Source organism: Panthera uncia (assembly GCF_023721935.1).
Source record: "Panthera uncia isolate 11264 chromosome B2 unlocalized genomic scaffold, Puncia_PCG_1.0 HiC_scaffold_24, whole genome shotgun sequence".
Classification (NCBI taxonomy): Eukaryota; Metazoa; Chordata; class Mammalia; order Carnivora; family Felidae; genus Panthera; species Panthera uncia.
Window position 1 is genome coordinate 48578972 of NW_026057580.1, and position 22187 is coordinate 48601158.

A 22187-nucleotide genomic window follows, 5' to 3' on the forward strand; every position below is an offset into this window, starting at 1 on the left:
TTTGTTAAAAATAAGTGGCTCTAAAGACCGTCCTAACACTTTTCTCAGTTATGTGCCTATCTGTCGGTCTGTGATGGCTGGATGTACATATGTTCCAAAAGCCAGAGTTTATGCCTTAAATTCACTTTGCAGTAGGTTATTCTTCAGCCCACGTGCCATAGGAATTGGTGTTAAACCTCAAAGTATGGGATAAGGTCATGTAGAAACAGTTAAACGAACTCTGTTTCAAATTTCACATTTAAATCCATTGAACCGTCTATTCATCAATATTCTCTTACTACCACATTGTAGCTATTAGGTCTAATCAAACTTGGAATAACAAGATAAAAACATTTCAACCCTAATTTGTTTTCATTGAACATTGCTTGAACTCTTGACTCTCTATTACCCCACTGAATGCTTTTTCATTGTTAACTTTAAATTATATGAATCACTAAGCACCCAGTGAGCATTCAGGAGATATGGTTGTGAGAGCCTGCTTTACAAATAATTTGCGGGATGATCTTATGTGAGGCATTTACTAGAAAGCCAGTTCTTAATCTCCTCACTGAAAAATGAAGGGATTGGAGTATTACATGATTTCTAAACTTTTGATTACAAAGTCTATGTTTCTGTTCTTAAAGAAGCCTAAATTAATTAAAGCAGACTTGTTGAAATTAACACTGTTGCATCCACACGATTCCTGAAACAGAATGCTATGGGCACCAGTGACAGTCACAACAAAGTTTATTGCAATGAGAGACAAGGCTGACTGATCGGGAGCAACACACTTGACCAGAGTGCGGCCTCGAACATCCTGGGTACAGAGTTTTATAGCCGACCACATCATCTTATCATCACCTGGGAACAAAGAAATAGTTCCCAGATGGGGGTGGAAACAGTTCAGACCTTCTGCGGTTAAGCCGCAACCAGCTGACCTCCTTGACCCTGCCTCTGGCCCACTTTTTCAAAGTTCTCAACATGCCCTTGGCCAGATCCAATCAAACACCAATCCAGTTGATTTCTCTTGAACTTTTGTTCCCTTGATTGATAGGACAAGGCTGTTATCTCTTAACCTACAGTGTCAAAACAAAGCTGTTATTTCCCAAGGCTACAGGTTAGCCCTACACTACAATTTAACCCTTACAACACCATCATGGAAGGAATTTAATGGGATTTCATTTATTTGTATGATATAATTGGGCATATTGACACTGAATACCATTAAGAGGGCAATGGGGAGTTATACTTATATCTAAGGTTTTTTGATTCAAGTGGCAATGCCATGGATTCTTGCTTCCAGTCTGATTCAACCTTAGAAAAAGGCGGGATTTCTTTTTTGGTAATTGATTCTTGGGTTAAATCAATGTGTGGATTAATGGATTATTGTCAGAGAATGGCCTCTTAGTGCTTTATTCTTAGCTTGTTGCCCCTTTTAACATTTTTGTTACTGATCTGAAAGAGACATATTTTCCAAATCAAACTTGGGAGAACTATCTAATATGTTAGACGACAGATTCAGAGTTGAAAAAAATCTCAATGAGGCTTAAAACACAGGCCCAAAGCAAGAAGACAGAAATTAACAGGAACAAAGGTTACGTTCTAGATTTGGTTACAAAAACATCATCTATCTAAATATTGAACGTGGTAGAAGAAGCTTGGCAACAGACGCACCCTCCCCTTTTCCTTTTTCTCCCCCTACCGCCTAATCTAGCGTAAAGAAGCCCTACGGGGAATTGGGGAATTGATGGCACAGCACAAAATCTTAAAAACTGAACAACACTCCAGTGTATTGTTAACAACAGATTTCAGAGCCAAGAAGGGGGGTCCTATATCCTCTGCAGATCAAGCCTCACCTGCAGATATGGATCTGGTTTGCGGCACCATACTTAATGAGGTTATGACAAATCCTTCTTGATACATGCTGAGTAGGATATCCTGTACAAGGAATCTGGATCCAAGTCACATGAAGAGTGCTTCGTGGGTCTAGGGATATGGTTTGGAGAAGAGTAAGCGTAGGAAGGACGAACGTGTTTCAGAAGAGACAAGGGTGAGCAAGCAAGACCAGAGGGAAAAGCTGGCGGGTTGCTTAGTAACTGAGGAAATGAGCGCAGCTCCTGCCACCGCCTGCGCACCTGCAACGCCGGAAAGCGAGCCGCGCGGCCTAAGCCCAGTCGGAAGTGCCGGGCGAGGCGCTACAGGCGGCCTCGCGCGCGTTCCAAGGGCGCTAGGAGCCCGGGAGGCGTTCCGCTTGCCGGTGACGAGCCGTGACGCCTCAATAGTTACCTGGCGCGGCGCGGAGCTTCGGAGTCTGGCGGCTCCTCTCTTCGACGCACCTCTTGTCGGGAGCGGGCGGCTGCGACTGTGTCTTGGTCGGCCGTCGGGGCCGAGAACCATGAGCCCCGGGGGCGCGGGCTGCTCCAACGGGCTGCTGCTGACCGTGGGTTGGCTTCTCCTGGCGGGCCTCCGGTCCGCGTGTGGGACGAACGTCACTGCCGTCCAGGATCCCAGCTTGGCCCCCGAGGGCGAGGGCGAGAATGAGGGCGAGGAGGAGGCCGAGAACGAGGCCGAGGCTGAGAGCGAGGCCCAAACTCTGCCAGAGGAGGATGGTGAGGGCGGGAGGCTCCTTAACGTGGATCAGCCGAAGGCAAAGCCCTGCTTTCTGTCTGAGGACAATGAGAATTATTATCCCTGTTAGCATCTGTAGAGCTCAATTGCAAACAGCCTGAATTTATACTTTTTTTCATATGCCTATTGGCCTTGAAGAGACTGTGCCAAGAAAAACAAGCACATTATAGAAATTGTTATATGTGCTTTGTTGTTGTTGTTGTTGTTGTTAAGGAGTAGGAGTAGGAAGTAGCCTCTCACCAACAGGAATTATTTTGACTCCTTGTAGTTCTATGTCTTTCCCATTTTATTTTTTTTTAATTTTTTTGAGGTTCCAAATTACTTTGAGGTTGTACTACTTTCCACATTTGATCTTTAGGTTGGAACTCATTGGAATTAAGAATCCCCCTCTCTGTGACACATCTTAGACCAAAATGCTGACAAAACTGCCCAGAAGCCCCTTGCCAGCTTCATGCAGCTCCACCTTTTAGCACCTCTGTAGCCTGGTGATATGATATTTGTACGTTCCACTTCTATCCACAATGGAATGGTAGTAGTAGGAAACATCTATTAAGGATCCAACTAGTGGTTTTGTTGGATAATACCTGTTAGCCAAGGGGGAATGAGTCTGTGCTTGTTTCGTAAATTTGCCTTATTCTGCTGGGTCATTAAGCAATAAAACTTGACAAGCCATTAAATATGTTTTATTGGTTAGTAACACATTCTGGTTGGTAGAAAACCAGTTGCAGATTTGCAGCTCAAGGAGACTGATTCCCTTACCCCATAAATGACCTGGCTGAGATTCTTTTAATTTCCTTGGCAGTCTCACATCTCCTAGACATACAGAATAGGTGCTGTATTTATTAGCCTTTCTTTTATTTCCTGATGACATAGTGACCCTCAGCGACAGAAAGAAATTGACTATCTGAGGTTAATGGTGAGATGTAGGTTTGTATTGCCTTGATAACATTACAGGGAGTTTGGCGAGGTCCTTGACTTTGGAAGTGTGAAAGAGACTAGGCGAGAAAACATGTTTTAAGGCAGAATCGCTGTTGCTTCACTCTAGTTTTAAAAATAATTAACAATTTTAGTATTAAACTGTTCAAGGGATAGTTCTACCTGTAATGTGCTAAATAGAGTTTAGGCTAAATCCAGACAATGAAGTTATAATGTCTTAGATACAAATTCAAATGTAGGCAAGGTATTTATTCTCTCACTGTCTCAGTTTTGTCATCTGTGAACTTTAGGGGGTCTACCTTTTGGAATTTTATATGTACAATTTCATGCGTAGTTGTTTTTTCCTGGGAAGAGTGAGAATCCAGAACCATAACTAATTGGAAGTGTCTAAGATTGGAAATTTTCTAGAGCCATTATTAAAATTTGACAAAGCCCCTCAACCCTCCATGGACCAGTAAAAGCAGTCATCACTATTTGCTATCCAGTTCACTTTTTTTTAGATTCTAAAGCATTTTACAAGTAATTTACAAGAATAAAGGGTTAATGAAGCAACTAAGCAACTTAAATGAAATTTTAATAAGAATGTAAATATGGAAAACTACAAATTTTTATTCCATATTTCCTGGTTTTGAAGATGTATATACCCTAGATGGGCAAGGCACTTTGAATGCAACTAAATGCTCATTAACTGTTATGTATGAATCTGGAATGTATCCATCTTATAAATACTGATTCCAGATTTCAAGTACATCTCTAATAGATTCTAGTTTATTCCTTTGGTTCTTTTTGCACTTGCATTGTCAAAACACAATACTTTTGAAAACTATGAAGCCACATATTTTGTTGATGAAAAGACCGCCATGTCCTTTGCTCCCTAATTGCAAAATATTTTCATTTTAGATTTATAAATACCAATTAAATGATTGACCCAATGAATTTTATTCATTTCTACATCATCTATTTTCTCTTAGTTACCTTTGTATACATACCTGCCATCATGATCTGTCCATTTACAAACCTTATCAAGTAAATTTTGGGGTATAAGGAGCTTTGAAAAGAAAAGAATATTGTCCATATCCTTTTAGCAAAATAGTATGGTCCAGTTTATTTTCACAAAACATTTCAGGATCAAGTCTTTCCTGTTGAAAGACTAACTGAATGAAAATACTATATATCCTTTTCATCTTTAGATGAAATTTAGAAATGTAATACTCATTAATCCATTGACTCTTGAGTTATAGAAAATTCATCTAGGATATTTAAGTTATCTCTCCTTTTGCTTATGCAATCAATTTCACCATCATCCTTAGCATTTAAGGTGCTGCTCTCTATCTCTATGTTCATCTTCCGATTCATCCAACAATTGTGAAATGTTTCTCTCTGTCAATTTTCTTCTCCTTTTATGGACCAAAAACCAAAAAACAAAATTCAAAAACCTCAACTATATTCAATGAAAGGTGAAAATGGATAGAAGAAAGGTGCATCTAGAGTTCTTTTATATCTTTCTGAAAGATGATGCAATTTTTTGGACAAAGAAATAAAACAAAGGATGATATAATGGTTATGATTTATTTTACAGCCACATCATCTTTCTAGGCAATTCCAACCACTCTTCCATTTTGTTGTCTTAGTCTTTAAAAAAAAAAAAACACAGCTAGGAATGATCAATAAGTAATAATGAAATCAATCATTACAGATGACGAAATAACAAAATGTTTAAAAATATAGGAAAAATTACTAAGATATTATGTTAGATTTATACTCATACCCCTTATGCCCCCCATACCTTTTATACCTTTTATAAACATAATGGTATACCTATGCCTAAACCCTTAGATTTATAGTTATCCTATACCTATAAGCTTACATTCATAAAAGAACCAAGAACAGACCTACATAATAATTGCAAAATAAAAAAAATAATTGCAAAATAGAATGAGTTTCATTCTATAAAATAAGTTTTATCCTATATAAATATAACTGTATTTTCTCTTTTTCTTTGGAACACCTCTAAGAAAGAATAAAAGTTATGAAATATCAACCTTACATATAAACTCTTAAAAAAGAAACTCAAAAGTTAAAATTGGATTCTGATGGTATATACCAACAGTTAAAGTGTGATGAGAATTGAAGAAAACATTCCAGGATTTGCCAGAACAAAAAAGATGAGGATCATTATCTACATCATGGTGGATGCCAGGCTTTTATTAGTAAAGTCTAAAACCCAGTAGATTTTTAAGGAAGACTCATCACATTCTTGACTCCTATTGAAGTTACTATTGAAATTTCTACTCATTTTCACCTGTTCTTCTATCAAGTTAAGACAGCCTATTAGTATTTTGGGGACAGTTAGCTTTCGGCTCTATATGTAAGACTTTTATTTCTCTTAAGGTTTCATTTTGTTAGACTTGCCTGGTATTCCAACCTGTCATTTTTAGAGCTAGATTTATTTTCAAACATATTTGCTATCCTTTCTAGTTTTTCAGAATCTCTGGATTCAGTCAGCAGGATACCAATATTTTCCAAGTCAGTAATAAAAATATTAAACAGGACAGAGTCCTGTGACACATCATTCCTTACAAATTGGCACCAAGCAATTACTTAGCATCAGTGGATATTACTGTTTAGCAAGTTACACATAAAAAGTTTACTGACATTCAGACTGTATTTTTCCTTTTTACTCATAGATATATAACAGGAAATTTTGACAAATATCACACTGAAGTCCAGGTACATGTAATTTCTGTGACTCACCAGTATAGGATTCCCATCAAAAATGAAAGTTGGGGGCACCTGGGTGGCTCAGTTGGTTAAGCGTCCAACTTTGGCTCAGGTCATGATCTCGTAGTTTGTGAGTTCAAGCCCCACATTGGGCTCCATGCTGACAGCTCAGAGCCTGGAGCCTACTTTGGATTCTGTATCTCCCTCTCTCTCTCTCTGCCCCTCCCCTGCTCATGCTTGCTCATTCTCTCTTTCTCTCTCTCTCAAAAATGAATAAACTTTAAAAAAATTAAAAAAAAAAAAAAACTCTGATATTGAGGTGTTCCTGGGTGGCTCAGTCAATTGAGCATCTGACTCTTGATTTCAGCTCAGGTCATGATCCCAGGGTCATGGGGTTGGGCTCCATGCTGAGTGTGGAGTCTGATTAAGGTTCTCTCTCTTCTCTCTCTCTCTCTCTCTCTCTCTCTCTCTCTCCCTCTCTCTCTCCCTCTGTCCCCTCTGCCCCACCCACACTCATTCTCTCTTTCTCAAAAAATAAAATAAAAAGAAAGTCATTGAATGACCTAATGGGCAATCAAAGCCAAAAGGGACTTTAGAGATCATCTGATTAAATCCAGTCTTTTTCTGGAGTTAGGAGATCTTAAGTAACTTTCCCAAAGTTGCATAGGTAGTGAATAGTGGGGCTGATTAATAGTTTTTTCTAATGGTTTTTTAAAAGAAGTTGTATTTAAAAGCTAATACTCATCCTCCTAACTATGTTTTCTATGTTCAAGATTTGTCTTTTAATTTATATCTCATAATGTGCCAGCAGAAAGTATCCAAGCATTTCAAGCAAAAATGTCATTTCAAAATTGATCATGATAGGCCAAATAATTTAACAAAGTCAATATTAATTTACTTAACATGTATACACCAACAGCATACTATTATTCAGTATATTTGGTGCTTGTAAGTATAGAATAACAGTGTTTATGAATGTATTGTCTTACAGTAATCAAAATAGGAAAAACTGTGATGTGCACTGACTGTGAATGAAGTTATGCTATCTTAAGCATGTTTGCAGCAGTAAATAAGTTACAGAATGTTTTCACATATGTTATCTCATTTAATTCTTACAATAATCAAATAAGATAGATTTTCCTTTTCAGATTTTTGCAGAAGAGTTAAGTAGGCCTGACAGAGTTTTAAGTAATTTGATCAAACTCAGATGATTAGTGGTAGAAGAAGCAATGTGGACCCCAATTCCAATGCACTTTCCCATGTAATACTGTTAATTTAGGATGCAATGCTTTAAAAAAAATTCTAACCCCTCATGTAATATTTTTTATATTGAGATATTAGTTCTAATCTGCTGTGAAGAATTGGCTGGTGGAAATCATGCCAGATTAGAAACAGAGAAATGTGATTTGAAAGCAATAATATTTAACTACTCAAACACATGTATATTCATAAATTATCCTGATAAATAAAGTGTTGGGATAAATTCTTGGGCATAATCTATCATCTTAACTTAAGAATGTATAGAACCAACCTATAACAGAGATTTTAATGAACATTTGGGATAAAGACTTATTTTTGGATGGAAATGATGCACTCACAATTTTTTTTTGGAAAATAGAGAATAGAAAAAATCGGGCCTTACAGTTGGTAGGCTTTTGTTTTGTTTTGTTTTTCTGACCTATAGAACTTTAACTCACCATGTATTAAGTTGATGAAAAAACATTATTTTTAATTTATGTAAGAGTTTAAATATAGACCTTCTTTGCAAGGTATTTCCTAATTTAATTCATTACTTTCATGATTTAGGCTTCTTTTGATTTAAGCAATAATAGAAGATGTACTAGGAATGACATTACTTTTCTGATTTAAAAAGTTAAAAAACTTTTTTTTGATTAATGTTAAAAACTATCTGCTTCCCATGAATGCTTGTATCCTTCACCCTCAAGTAGTTTTTCACTTTAAAAAGTTTTTACATGATTAAATAATGTATCTTTGCACTTTATATTTAGTTTCAAATAATACAGCAGTCAAAGAAGTAGAATTTGGGATGTGCACCGTTACATGTGGTAAGTAGCATAGAGCAGATAAATCAACAATATTATAATTTGGCGGGAAGGAATGGTAAAAGCTGTTGACAATTTTTATTTGTAATTTGTGTGCCCTTATTTATCTCTTAAACTATAATTTGCACACAAAGCTCAAAAGGTAAGATATTGTCAGTTCATAACCCCTAAGTCTTATTTTAAGCCGGCTCCCTATATTTTTTTGGCACTTAAACTGCCTTCACTAAGTAAAAGTTTATCTCACAGATGTTCAGAAGATGAAGATCTTCCGATGCATCTCACAGATGTCTTCCCACACACTGCGTGGCAAATCTATCAAGAAATTTGTGTATTTGTAATACTCTATTATAAATTCTACATTTCTCCAATACATATGTTATGTCTTGGGGAAAAGAGGTATTAGCTTGGGGGGAAGATAATATTCACAAACTATGACTTTTTTCCATCATTCCATGAATAGAAATTGGACATAATATCTCTCATATGGGGGTGGGATTAAGGGTACATGTGCTATAATAGACCAGTGTTTCTCAAACTTAAGTGTCCACCCTAAGTGCCTGCAGAGCTTGTTAAAACCCAGGCTGCTGGGCCTACCCTGAGTTCCTAACTCACTTGGTCTTTGGAGGAGCCTAAGAATTTGTATTTCTAAACAAGTTTACAAATAAAGCTGATGCTGCTGGTTAAAAGACCATCTTTTAACAACCACTTTGAGAACCACTATAGACAGACTAGCATGCTGAGAAGACAATAGATAACTCACAATGAAATTCCGTTTATTCTAAATTAGAACCTGTCTTGCAAAAAGGATAGTGATGGGAGGGAAAGACAAAAACCAAAGGGTAAGAAGACAGCAATCCATGCAGATGTAGAGCAGAATTGCTTTTTAAACTACACCTGAATTATTTATATTTAAGATAATATATTTTAATTGTCACAAAATAAACCTAACATAAAATGTACTATTTTTATCATTTTTAAAGGTACGACTTGGTAATCTTAAACATGTTCATATTGTTGTACAATGATTACCACCATCCATCTCCAGAATTTTTTCATCATCCCAAAATGAAAACTCCATACCCATTAAACACGAACTCCCTGCTCTCTCCCCTTCCCCCAGCTCTGACAACCACTGTTCTACCTTCTGCCTCTTAAGATAATTTTAAAACTATTTTTTTTACCTTAACTTCTTACTGGGTCAGAGTCAGAAATGAGAGGAATACATGTAATAAACCTGTGAATATTCATTTGTAATTTATATCTTTATTTTGCTGCTTGCTTGAGAAATTTTCACAGGTAGAGAATTATTTTTAAGACAATTCTAGTAATTTATAGTGTATTACTCTATTATTTAAAGATGTGTTTCAAAAATTATATATTTGCTCATTCATCAAATCATTTTTTGAATTTTGCCTACTATGTGCCAGGCATTGTTACAGGTGCTAGAATAAAGCAGAGGAAACTCCTTGCCTTCAAGGAGTGTATATTTTAGTAGGGGCAAAGAGAAAAATAATATTCAAACATGTAACATGTCAGATGGTGATAAATTCTAAGGAGAAAGATAAACCATAAAAGGTAATATTTCACATCTAAAATATTTTAAAATATTTTCAAACTTTTTTGGTTTATAACAGAACTATTTAGAGGGGGAAAAAGTGCTTTGGTGATAATTCTATTGAACTCCCAAAACAATATTTTAGCAGTCAAAAAATTTTCTTTTTCTGGAATACCCAGGCAGATTTTTAGGTTTACTTGGACTTACAGAAAATCTCACACCTACACATATCATCGCAATGAACTATATTTGGCTAAATAAATTCCTAATTAAATTTGCTTGGAAAATATTTATGCAGTTCAGAATAAGGCTGTGCATCTAGTGAGGTACCTTTCATAAATTCAAGCAGAGCTATACTGCAACCATTCTCAGGCATCTCTTTTACTCAAAAGAAATCTTTCCTCAAAGAGTATACTTATCATGATGAGCACTGAGTAATGCATAGAATTGTTGAATCACTATATTGTATACCCAAAACTAACATAACACTGTATGTTAACTACACTGGAATTAAAATAAAAACATAATTAAAAAAAAGATCTTTTCTCTCCCAATCTTCATCTCCTTATCTCATGTAGAGTCCTCTCCCTTGCTACTCAAAGTTTGGTCCATAGACTAGCTGCATCAGCATCTCCTGGGAGCTTGTTAGAAACGCAGAATCTCAGAACCTACTCCAGACCTACTGAATCAGAATTTGCATGTTAATAAGATTTCCAGGTGATTGCATGCACTCTAAAGTTTGAGAAGCACTGTTGTAAGTCATCTGTCACTGTTGTAAGTTGACTTCAACTTGCCCTTGAGAATGGGTTTTATGATTAACATCTTTAGAGGCTGAAAGAGGGAATCTGGTAGACAAGGAAATCAAGATGTACTGTTCCTTAGCCTGTGACTACACTGTCTTATCACAGGTCACTTATCCATACAACATGTTTATCATGTCACTGATTGAGCATTTATCATGTTCCTCAATTCTGGCAATGAAAGGCAAACCCACTGGAGATCTGAGATCTGTTAGTAAAGACTTGATTTCTTGTTGTAAAAAAATGTGGTAATTCTAAAGAGAGTATCTTACTAGAAATTGAGATTTAATAGTTTCTCCTCCTATATTTAATATAGATTTTACTAATCTAAATATTTAGATTTTACTAAATCTAATTTAGATTTTACTAATCTAAATATTAAAAAGCACCATTTGTGTTTTAAAATGTGATTCTGGCAGGGCACCTGGGTGGTCCATTTCATTAAGCGTCTGACTCTTGATTTCAGCTCAGGTCATGATCTCACAGTTCTTGAGATAGAGCTCTCTGGTTCTACACTGACAATGTGGAGCCTGCTTGGAATTCTCTCCGCTCCCCCCACCCCCATGGCCTCTCTGCCCCTTCCCCCCTCTCAAAACAAATAAATAAACATTTAAAAAGGAAAAAATATAATGTGATTTTGGGAATGTTCTCTAGAGTTCCAAAATCTCTTCTAAAAGTTCCATGCCAGATGAGCTTGGGAGATCCTGTGTACTACTGTATTTCATCAAATCTAAGACTTTATCAGCAATAAGAAGCATATTTTATGTACCTCTAAAATGGAAAAATGCGGCCAATTTGTCACATGTTGTCAATTCAAAGGTAAATTCTGATTTCAAAAATGTTAAAATGTAAAAATTTTAATTCTTCAATCAGTGAAAGCTTATACACTATAGCACATTAATTTCCTTAGCATATTCAAAGTTCTCCCCAAATTCTGTAAATAAAGAGGACCCTTTAATTTTATTTAATGTATCATTTTCAAATGTCTAATTGTGGAATCCCTTTTCTTATGCTAACAACCAGAGGAACTAGTGTTTCATGTAACTCACTTTGGGAAATGCTGTTTTATGAAATAATTCAAAATGAGGGGCATAAAATAATTCTAAGCATTACCTCCCTGAAGTTAGGAATTTAACTTCTGAAATTAGAAGTCTCAAAAAAAAAAAAAAAAAAAAAGCCTAGGTGGAAAAAGAAAAGAAACTGGAATGAATTTTTCTTAACACTTGCTGGTTTCTTTTACCAAAGGTGTTGGTATTAGAGAAGTTATCCTAACAAATGGATGCCCTGGAGGTGAATCCAAGTGTATTGTACGGGTGGAAGAATGCCGTGGACCAGTAGATTGTGGCTGTGAGTTGGACTCTGTGTTGGGGGGGGAGACAGAAGGGAAAAGTTTACTGTGGGGAAATAGCCTTAACCTCAGGCTGCCATGAGTGGAAGGAGCTGATCAATACTGAAAGGAAACTTAATAAAACTTAAAATTCCAGTTCTCTAGACAGTAATAGCTCTGAGTACCTTTCCATTTTTGCTTTACATTTTTTCAGTTATGTCTAAAATTTACCGTATATTCTCTGTAATACACTAGAACCTTATTATACTCAGGGCCTGTGATCAAGGCTGTGCTATAGTGAAATACTTTTGACACTTTGGTCTTGACAAGTGATTGGCATGATTATCAATAGATAGGCAGACTTTAAACTGAGAACTTTGAGGTCTGTTCTATATCAAATTACACTACTTTGAGAGTTCATTACCTCTAGTGGTAATCCTAATCAATAAATGGAATCCCTAACCAATAAATGGAAAGCCACTAGCAGATCTCAAAGTTTAATCTAATAGATCACTAAATTGGTTGCCTTTGCTATATATTCTGCAGAAGGAACAGACAGCTATGGTGTCTCCCACCTGCTTCTTTTAATGACTTTACTTTGCATCCATTATTCCTTCTGCTCTTCTACACTCAAACTCTCAATAATAATTTTGATAACGTCCAGTATATAATTGATTTTAAAAAATTGATTTTATAATTTATGTAGTGGCTTTTAAAAGTAGCCTTTGCTGGGCTGATGGCTCGGAGCCTGGAGCCTGTTTCCGATTCTGTGTCTCCCTCTCTCTCTGCCCCTCCCCCGTTCATGCTCTGTCTCTCTCTGTCCCAAAAAAAAAAAAAAAAAAAAAAAAAGTTGATAAAAGTAGCCTTTGTATAAAGCAATTTATAATGCCCAATGGTATATATGTATTTAATTTTCCTTGTTTTTAGGGGGTAGACCAATTTCAGAAAGTCTTGACAGTGTTAGAATGGCCTGTACTCATATATCTCCTGTAAATCGTTTCAAATATATTTGGAAACTTCTAAGGCCAGAGCAAGTAAGTCATGAATGTATGTAATGTGGTGCTTTCTAGTGAGTGATAAAATTTGTGTCCCAGTGCTTGATGGCTATCAGAAAACTCTCTCTTTAGAAACAGTTTGCAAAAATGAAGTTAAAAATCTTACAACTTTGTTATTACTGAAATTTAAAATTTTTCATTATTAATTGGGGCTAAGTCTTTATATATGTCTTGGGGTCAGCTATTATCAGAACTTAAAAACATCCATTTTATATAAAGTTTTCTATTTTGGAAGCAAATTTTTCATTTGTTTGCCTAGGAGTTGTATCAGGATAATAGTAGCTAACATTAATTGAGGGCTTATTAAGTGTCAGACATACACCAAGTGCTACAATTTCTTTTAACCCACATAACAATCTATGAGGTAATCCTTATCATTACACCCATTTTGCAGATAAATAACTGAGAAGCAGTGGGAAACTTGTCCTGGGTCACATAGGCAGGAAATGGTAAGGTTGGTACTTGATTGTCTGGATTGCCTGACTCTAAAATCCATGTGTATAATTAATTACTGTCCTAGACTGAAAGACAATGACTACTCTTTTGTTATGAGGAGTAAATTGTTTCCTGATCTTAAGTCCACATAAAGAATATTAGGACTTTTTTTTTCCTTTTTAAATAGCAACCTGTTATCCTTGCAAATGATTCAGCAATCCTGGAAGTACGCAGGCAAGTTCGCCCCTTGGTTTTCGAGTGTGCCACCTTGGATAATAATGAAATAGTAGCATCTATTAAATTCACAGTCTATACAACAAGTGGTAAGTGCCCAGTAATGTTTTTGTTTGCTTATATCAAATTTTAAAAAGCATCAAAATCATCTGGAGGACACCTTGCAACACAGATTGATAACCCTACCCCCAGGGCTTCTGATTCAGTAGATCTTGGGTGGGGCTGGCAGAATAGTTTGCATTTCTAACAAGTTCCCAGGTGCTGCTGGTCCAGAGACAACATTTTGTAAATCACTGGTTTTTATCATTTAGACTTTCTACAAGGTGATGCTAAATTTCTTTAAAAAGAATTTTTTTTTACTATTTATTTATTTTTGAGAGAGAGATAGGCAGAGCACGAGCAGGGGAAGGGCAGAGAGAGACAGACACACAGAATCCAAAGAAGGCTCCAGGCTGAGTTGTCAGTACAGAGCCTGACTCGGGGCTTGAACCCACGAACTGCAAGATCATGACCTGAGCTGAAGCTTAACCGACTGAGCCACCCAGGGACCCCAGTGGTGCTTAATTTCTTTTTCACAAAGTAGAGTCAGATGTGTTTCACTTTGAGAAACTGGTGCATTCCTGAAGTGTTTCCAAAGAACAGTCCTCTAACTTGAATTATATTATTTTACTTCTATCACAAAAGTGAAAGTGCATACATAGAATTCTCACGGATACACAACAATTTTGGCACAGTAAAATAAATAAAATTAAGAAACGTTATGTCAAAACATGGCTTTTTAAAAATTATTCATTTGAAGAAATTATTTTTTTGATGAAACAATAACGTAGTCCTCAGTTTTTGTCACAAAAGGCAAATCTTGTCCTGAACATAACTTTAAATGTTAGAAACTGTACTTCTCTTGCAAAATTAATCCATGGGCGTATCCTTCCAGTTTAGACTACAATGTCTAATATATCTAATTATTTTCTTTTGTTCAGTTGTTCTTAACTAGTTTTACCATTGTTGTCATTGTTATTGACGGTATGAGGGGGCTTGGTCACAAGGTCTTTTGAGAATCCAATCAAGATTCAAGAGGCTTTTCCCAGAAAAATGCCCACATAAACAAACATGCCAAGAGCTACCTGTTATTTTAAGAGAGTTCATGGATTTCTTGAAGCTATTTCTCAATCCCATGTAAAGAATTTTTGCTGTAGTTTAGAGATACCATACACTGTAGAGATAGCATAACACCGTTTATCAAAATGGAAAAAAGCTAAAATATTTTGGAGATGACTTTTAAAAATAAACTATAACTTTTTTTGATGTGTTTAGTGTCTTTAAAAAAACATTTATGGTGAAAGCTAATAATCTTACTCTTCAGTTGAGATATCAAGTGTTATTAAAAGGATAATTTCAATAAAGAACTAAAAAAAGGCAAGAAAGGGCCAAACCTCATCAAACTAAAACATATCTCAGTAAGTACTAACTAGTTCAGGGTATTTATGGTTTGGGGGCCATTCTCTCTTTTTGTCCCTACAGCCTAATCCTTGTTAAGACCATACCTCTTCCTATGATTAGAAGTCAATATGCATTTGATATTGTGTAAGCTAAGGGCTAGAACACAGACCCCAAAATGTTAGCCCTTAAATGAGACAAAGTTGACTTCTCTCTTGTAGCAAGTAGTCCAGGGCTGATGGGTTAGCTCTGCCATCTCAGGACATGCACTGGTTAAATGACAAAATGTTTTCAGAACACTTTGGTATCAGTTTCTTTTGACAATTGGGAACACCACTGCGATAGACCCTTTTGGCTATTTGGACATTGAACAAATATTTTGTCTATAAATGTATAAATGTCACCACAATATGGCACTGGCTTGAAACAAGTACACAATTGCAATATTGTTAGGGTAAATATGATTTAGTTAATGAAAATTTCCCATCCATTCCCTTTACATCAGATTTTTCACTTCCACAACAGTTGTCTTTATAATCAGACATTGTTATGGATTGAATTGTGTTTCCTTTCTTAAGTCCTAACTCCCAGAACCGCAGAATGTGACTGTATTTGGAAATAGGATCATTGCAGATGTAATTTGTTCAGTTAACATAAGGTCATACATACTAGAATGGAGTGGGCCTTTAATTCACTATGACTGGTATCCTTATAAGAAGAGGGAAATTTGGACACAAATACAGAATGAGAAGGATGAGAATGTCATGTGAAGACACAAAGACACACAGGGAGAAGACAGCCATGTGAAAGCAGAGGCAGAGATTAGGGTTATGTTGCCACAAGTCAGGGAACATCTGGGGCCACCAGAAGCAGGAAGAAGAAAGGAAGGATCTGCCCCCAGAGACTTTGGAGGGAGCAAGGCCTTACCAACACCTTGCATTCAGACGTTTAGCCTCTAGAACTTTGAGACAATAAATTTCTGTTTTTAAGTCACCCAGTTTGTGGTACCCTAGAAAACGAATGCAGGCATAAGCTTAGTTTCTCTAAGAAGTTAGAACATCGAAATTCACCTATTTTCATTAAAAAATTTCAATAGGAAACACAGCCCCCCCTTTTTTTTAGGTATAAAAGTAATCAAGATATAAAAATAATCCATGCAAGAAGACTACTGTTGAAATGAAGTATCTAGATACTACCATCAGCATTTTACTATTGATCTATCCATCCTTCTATAAATCCATTGATCCATATTATTTTTTCAATGCATTTCAACATAATTTGCTAATGTCTGCATACTTCCCATAGAAATTTCACTCTCCATCCTCTCTAGGCTAGTATTGCAGGGTAGTGAATAAATGGCAAGGAATTTTGCCGTTTCTTCTTCTCAGGTTTTAATACTAAAAGGTGTCTTTCATTCGAGCTTAAAAAATCTCACTGCCGTCTCTAAATCTAAAATTATCAAAAACAAAAAGATTTTTAAAAATCTAACAATGTTGGAATATCAATATGATGTGATTTCTCTGTCATACTTGAAACTATTTAGTGAGATCACTAATTGAGTTTATACCTCTGACATTAGAAGAAAAGTGAAAAATTGTACTCCTTCATGTTTAAAGAGTAGGAAGAAAATCCAGACAAATAAGCAGCTGAAATTGCCCATACAGGAAACTATTACTGATAGGGTGGTACTTACCAAAATTAAACTATTACAAGATATAAACAGCTTGCACAAATCATTAAACCTCCCAGAACATTGGTTTACTTATCTGTGTAGTTCAGTAGTTGCATTTGGTAATCTCTCTGGTCTTTCTTCACACGAATTCTTTATGGTTCTGTGATTTATGAACTGGGAAGAACCACAAGAAAACTATATAATTGGTAAGGTAAGTAAAATTTGATATAAATTGGCTTTTCACCAATATACAACGTAACAATGTTATAATACATACGGTAGACTGGCTTTGTCTATTTAATAGACTTATTTGCAAGAAGAGCAGAAAGATATGGGAGAGAATGTCTAATTTAAAAGTAGTCTGTGGATATTTGTATAAAAACATAAACCTCTAGCCCTATCTTACAACATTTCTAAAAATTAGAGATATATCGTAGTCCTAAATGTAAACACTAAAGCCATAAATCTTAAAAAAGGAAACATAAGAAAATATCTGCATGATTCAGGAGTAGGCACGGGTTTCTTAGATATGACTCAGAAAACAATCACCATAAAAGGGAAGATTGATAAATTAGGCTTCATCAAAATTAAAAACTTTAGCTCATTAAAAGAAATCAATCAGTTTGGGTACAATCAGTTTGGGCAAAGATCTTACAGTTTCTTGGAAAAATAAAGTGTACCTCTACTTTATGACCCAGCACTTCCACTCTTAGGTATTTATCCAAGAGAAATGTACATTTGCAGATGACTTGAATAAAAATGTTTGCAGCAGTTTATTTGTAATAGCCTAAAGCTGTAACAGCCTGAATGTCCATCAGTAGGAAAATGAATAGACAAATTGGACTACTACTCGTCAATAAAAAAGAAAAAAAAAAACTATTGATACATGCAGCAGTGTAGGTGAATCTCTAAAACAGGCTGAGTAAAAAAAGCCTTACACTAAGGAATATATAGTGTATGTTTCCATTCCTATAAAGTTCTAGAACAGGCAGAACTAATCTGTAGTGGAAAAGAAAATCAGGACAGTAGTTGCCTCTGGAGGATGGGGCAGGGATTAACTGGGAGGGGCTAAAGGGAGTCTCTGGGGTATAGCAATAGCCTGAGTCTTCATAGGGTTTGAATTATATATGTGTGTTTGCATTTGCCAAAATAAATGTACATTTAAAATCTTTGTGCAATTCGTGGTAAATTTTACCTCAAAAGAAAAATTATAAACAAGTATTGAACTCTAGTTAATGATATGCATGTTGAAGACTTTTGTGGGGAATTGGCAGAAATTAGCAAATTACGTTGAAATACATTGAAAAATTAAGATGGATCAATGGATTTATAGAAGGATGGACAGATGGATAGTAAAATGTTGATGGTATCTAGGTGGTGGGAATACAGGATGTTCACTGTTAAATGCTTTCAACTTTTCTGCATGTTTGAAAAGAACATTTCATGTCCATCAACTGATCAATGGATAAAGAAGATGTGGTTTATATATACAATGGAATACTACTTGGCAATGAAAAAGAATGAAATCCTGCCATTTGCAGCAATATAGCTGGAACTGGAGGGTATTATGCTAAGTGAAATAAGTCAGTCAGAGAAAGATAGATATCCTATATTTTCATTTATATATAAGTGGAACTTGAGAAACTTAACAGAAGACCATGGGGGAAGGGAGGGAGGAAATAGTTACAAACAGAGAGGGAGGGAGGCAAGGCATAAGAGACTCTTAAATACAGAAAACAAACTGAGGGTGGATGGGGGTGGTGTAGAGGGGAAAATGGGTGATGGGCGTTGAGGAGGGCACTTGTTGGGTTGAGCACTGGGTGTTGTATGTAAGCAATGAATCACGGGAATCTACCCCCAAAACCAAGAGCACACTGTACACACATGTTAGCCAATTTGACAGTAAGTTATATTAAAAAAGAAAGAAAGAAAGAAAAGGACATTTCAAAGGTGATGAGCAAGCTTACTAATAACTTTCTTTCCACTAATTCTTCCTGTATTTTTCTAAAGTTGTTTTTTAGATATGAAGTTTCCATTTAGATATGTATCTCCTTTTTTATACAGTGGTAATAACCATCAGGTGTGTGTGTTTTCTCTAGAATTGCAAATGAAAAGATCAAGCCGACCAGACACTGATGCAGTCCTAGTTTTTGTGCTGACCATAGGAGTTATTATCTGTATATTTGTGATCTTTGTACTGATATTCATAATTATAAACTGGTAGGTAAAGGGCTCAGCTGAGTCATCACCCTTGCTTGATGTCCTCCTTGTCTGTCCCCACTTCTTGTTTGATGAATCCAAAGCTCTGTCCATAATGCCTCCCATATGTATCTTGAAACAGCCCAATACCCTCTGTACCTCCTGCAACTATTCCAGTTCAGGCTAATCTCATGACTTGCTTCCCAGCCACAAAAGAGCTTGAAATGCAATTTTTAGAATTTTATATAGTAATTGCTAAAAAAAGTGTTTTGAATGTATATGTGTGTTGTCCAGTTGTAGTTCCCACAACTCTCAAACTTGGTTAGTATAAGCTACTAAATTCATTTTTTAAAATATTTCTAATACTTACCTGACTTTACACTCTGGTACAGTCTAAGGACTCATCTACTATCACCATGTAATTGATACAACACAAACTAAAAATAAATCATGACTAAGGAGGCACTTCTATATAGAACAAATTATATAGATCTATTTAGTTTTGGTTTTCATTTCACAAGGGATTTTTGTTTTTGTTTTTTTCTCTAGGGGGGCAGTCAAGTCTTTCTGGGGGGAGAAATCCTCATCAACTGAGATACCGTCTGAGCTGAGCTCAGTGAGATACAAAGATTCAACTTCTCTTGACCAATCACCAACAGAAATACCTGGAACTGAAGATGATGCTTTAAGTGAATGGAATGAATGATATATGGAAGATATATAAGAAACAAAAGGAGATTAGAGCATATCAGATTCATTACTATAAAAATAAAATATATGGTTAAATACTTTAATAATTTTGCAAGTGATTTCCCACAGTCTGAGGGTAATGCAATATGAGAAGGGGCTATTGTAACCAGTGTCTTCATGGTAAAGTTATCAAAAATTATTTTAATTTGGGGGCGCCTGGGTGGCTCAGTTGGTTAGGCGGCCGACTTCGGCTCAGGTCATGATCTCACGGTTTGTGAGTTCAAGCCCCGTGTCGGGCTCTGTGCTGACAGCTCAGAGCCTGGAGCCTGTTTCGGATTCTGTGTCTCCCTCTCTCTGACCCTCCCCCGTTCATGCTCTGTCTCTCTCTGTCTCAAAAATAAACGTTAAAAAAATTTTTTTTTAAATTATTTTAATTTGTTCTCAACGCTTGCCATTTCAGGTAATCACTTGATGACATTTACCTAAAGAGGTGCGCGCGCGCGCGCGCGCACACACACACACACACACACACACACAGAGTATTCTAAACACATTTTTGATCAATTTGGTCACTTCTAAGGTGATATGCCTGTTTTGTCCCAAACAAGAAAAATGTCATATAGAAGATGCCTTGCATATTAGACTTTCTTCCTTCTGGGAGCACTGGATTGAACTTCCTAAAGCAAATCATACTTTAGAATTTCTGCAGGGCATATGAATATACAGCATCACTTGTAAAACATGAGATAATAATAATAATAATAACATCAACAACCACCACCTCCACTTAGTAACTATTATGTGCCAAGCATCGCTTAAAGCATTTTACATATATTAAGTAATATAACTATGATTGTATATAGGAAATATGTAAGGAGGAAGTGGGGTGGAACTTGGAGATGGCTGAGTAAATGATACATATTTAACATGCCCTGTATTTCTCACAGAAAAAAAAAAGTGCATTAAGAACTTTTGAATGTCCACTGATAAGAACCTTCTTTGTGCTTGGTATACAGATGATAACATCTCAAAACCAAGGTACTTATTTCTGAACATCATTACTGTCTTTTTGTATTGTGTCATTATGTGATATTGTTGTGGCCAACTATCATGAAAGATAGCAAGGCACTAGACAGTTTGATTTGGTAGACTTAACAGATTTTCAGAGGTTTTGATAGTAGCACAAAATATACTGAATTTTTTATAGATGAATTCTGTGCCAACTTCATTGCTCTTATTACAAGAGTTTCCTGATGATAGCATTAACTCTGCACATCTGTGAAGAAAACACTGTAAATGGGCATTTATGGTCTACCTTCCTCCAGTAGCCTAGACATTGGCTATGTTGTAGAATTATCCATGCATTCCATTTTATATTTGTATTTGAAAGAAGCAATGAAGAATTGGCTGGAAAGTGATTGTTATTTGTTGTAGGAATTCTACTAGAGACTTTGAGTGAAAAGAAACTGTTTTATTAAAATCTCCCAAAATAATTGTGGGGTTTTGTTTTTTTGTTTTTGTTTTCATTTTTGTTTACTTTTTTTGGTGACACCCCTTTTCCCTAGATAAGTGTGAAAAAAAAAAGTCAACCTTCCATTTCTTATTCCTGATTAAGTATGGCATAGAGGTGTTAAACATTCTTCAATGGGAATTGTCATCCTTATTTTTAGAACTGTGAACAGCAGTGGTTTCTAACCATAGTTCAGTGACCGTTAATGTTCAGTCAGGTGAACAGGTTTAGTTGTATTTCTGGCTGTCTACTCTCCAGGCATGTGGTCAGATGGGGACCATGTGACTAGTTCTGGCCAATGAGTTATGAGACAAAATTCCAAGTTTCACTTTCAGACTAGAACATTTCACTGTGAAGACATCCAGAGCTTATCTCCTCTCTGCCAGAGTGACCAAAAATGCTTAGATGCTGACTGTACTGACACCTTGGATCCCAGAGTGAGGCTCACATGACACAGGATCTCCAGTCAACCAACTATGGATATGCAGCATGAGCTAGAAATAGACCTTGTGATTTTAAGCCACTGAAAGTTAGAGGTTGTTTGATACAGCAGGTTTACTAAGACTATCCTTATTGAGACATAAATGTTTTCTAAAAAACGGGTTTCCATGGTCCTATGAGTTGAAGACTTCTTTAGTGCAGAACTTCCCTTCAATATGCTATGCACATTGTGACTCTTCAAGAAGGGGATATAGGTGTAATTTTTTTAATATTTATTTTTGAGAGAGAGTATGCAGGGGGAGGGGCAGAGAGTGTGGGGGACAGAGGATTGGAAGTAGGCTCTGCACTTAGCAGCGAGCCCAATGTGGGGCTCGAACACACAAACCATGAGATGACGACCTGAGCCAAAGTCAGACGCTAAAACCGACTGAGCTACCCAGACACCCTAGGTAAATTTTTCAAATTTATTGCTGGTCTGTTGAACAAAAGTGAAAGCGTGCATGAA

At 36.2% G+C, this 22187-nt stretch overlaps 1 protein-coding gene and 1 long non-coding RNA gene across 2 annotated transcripts; one reads left to right on the forward strand and one right to left on the reverse strand.

The window, feature by feature from the left end:
- Nucleotides 1-708: 708 nt before the first annotated feature.
- Nucleotides 709-2142, reverse strand: LOC125937960 (uncharacterized). The gene is made up of 2 exons (XR_007462559.1): nt 1836-2142; nt 709-1055 (listed from the first exon to the last, which is right to left on the reverse strand). It is a non-coding gene; the product is annotated as an uncharacterized LOC125937960 (long non-coding RNA).
- A 131-nt stretch (nt 2143-2273) lies between these two features.
- On the forward strand, nt 2274-19838 carry SPACA1 (sperm acrosome associated 1). Its single transcript, XM_049652915.1, has 7 exons — nt 2274-2588; nt 8274-8330; nt 11928-12029; nt 12937-13043; nt 13687-13822; nt 18942-19062; nt 19591-19838. Exons 1-7 carry the CDS (start codon nt 2375-2377, stop codon nt 19745-19747), a joined length of 894 nt encoding a protein of 297 aa, XP_049508872.1. The 5' UTR covers nt 2274-2374; the 3' UTR covers nt 19748-19838.
- Nucleotides 19839-22187: the final 2349 nt, after the last annotated feature.

Bases quoted from the DNA above. Each gene is read 5' to 3' on its own strand.
- SPACA1 (XM_049652915.1), top strand. From the start codon at position 2,375: ATGAGCCCCGGGGGCGCGGGCTGCTCCAACGGGCTGCTGCTGACCGTG. The intron at 2,589-8,273 runs GTGAGGGCGGGA...CTTTATATTTAG, and splicing joins AACTCTGCCAGAGGAGGATG to TTTCAAATAATACAGCAGTC. The intron at 13,823-18,941 runs GTAAGTGCCCAG...TGTTTTCTCTAG, and splicing joins CACAGTCTATACAACAAGTG to AATTGCAAATGAAAAGATCA.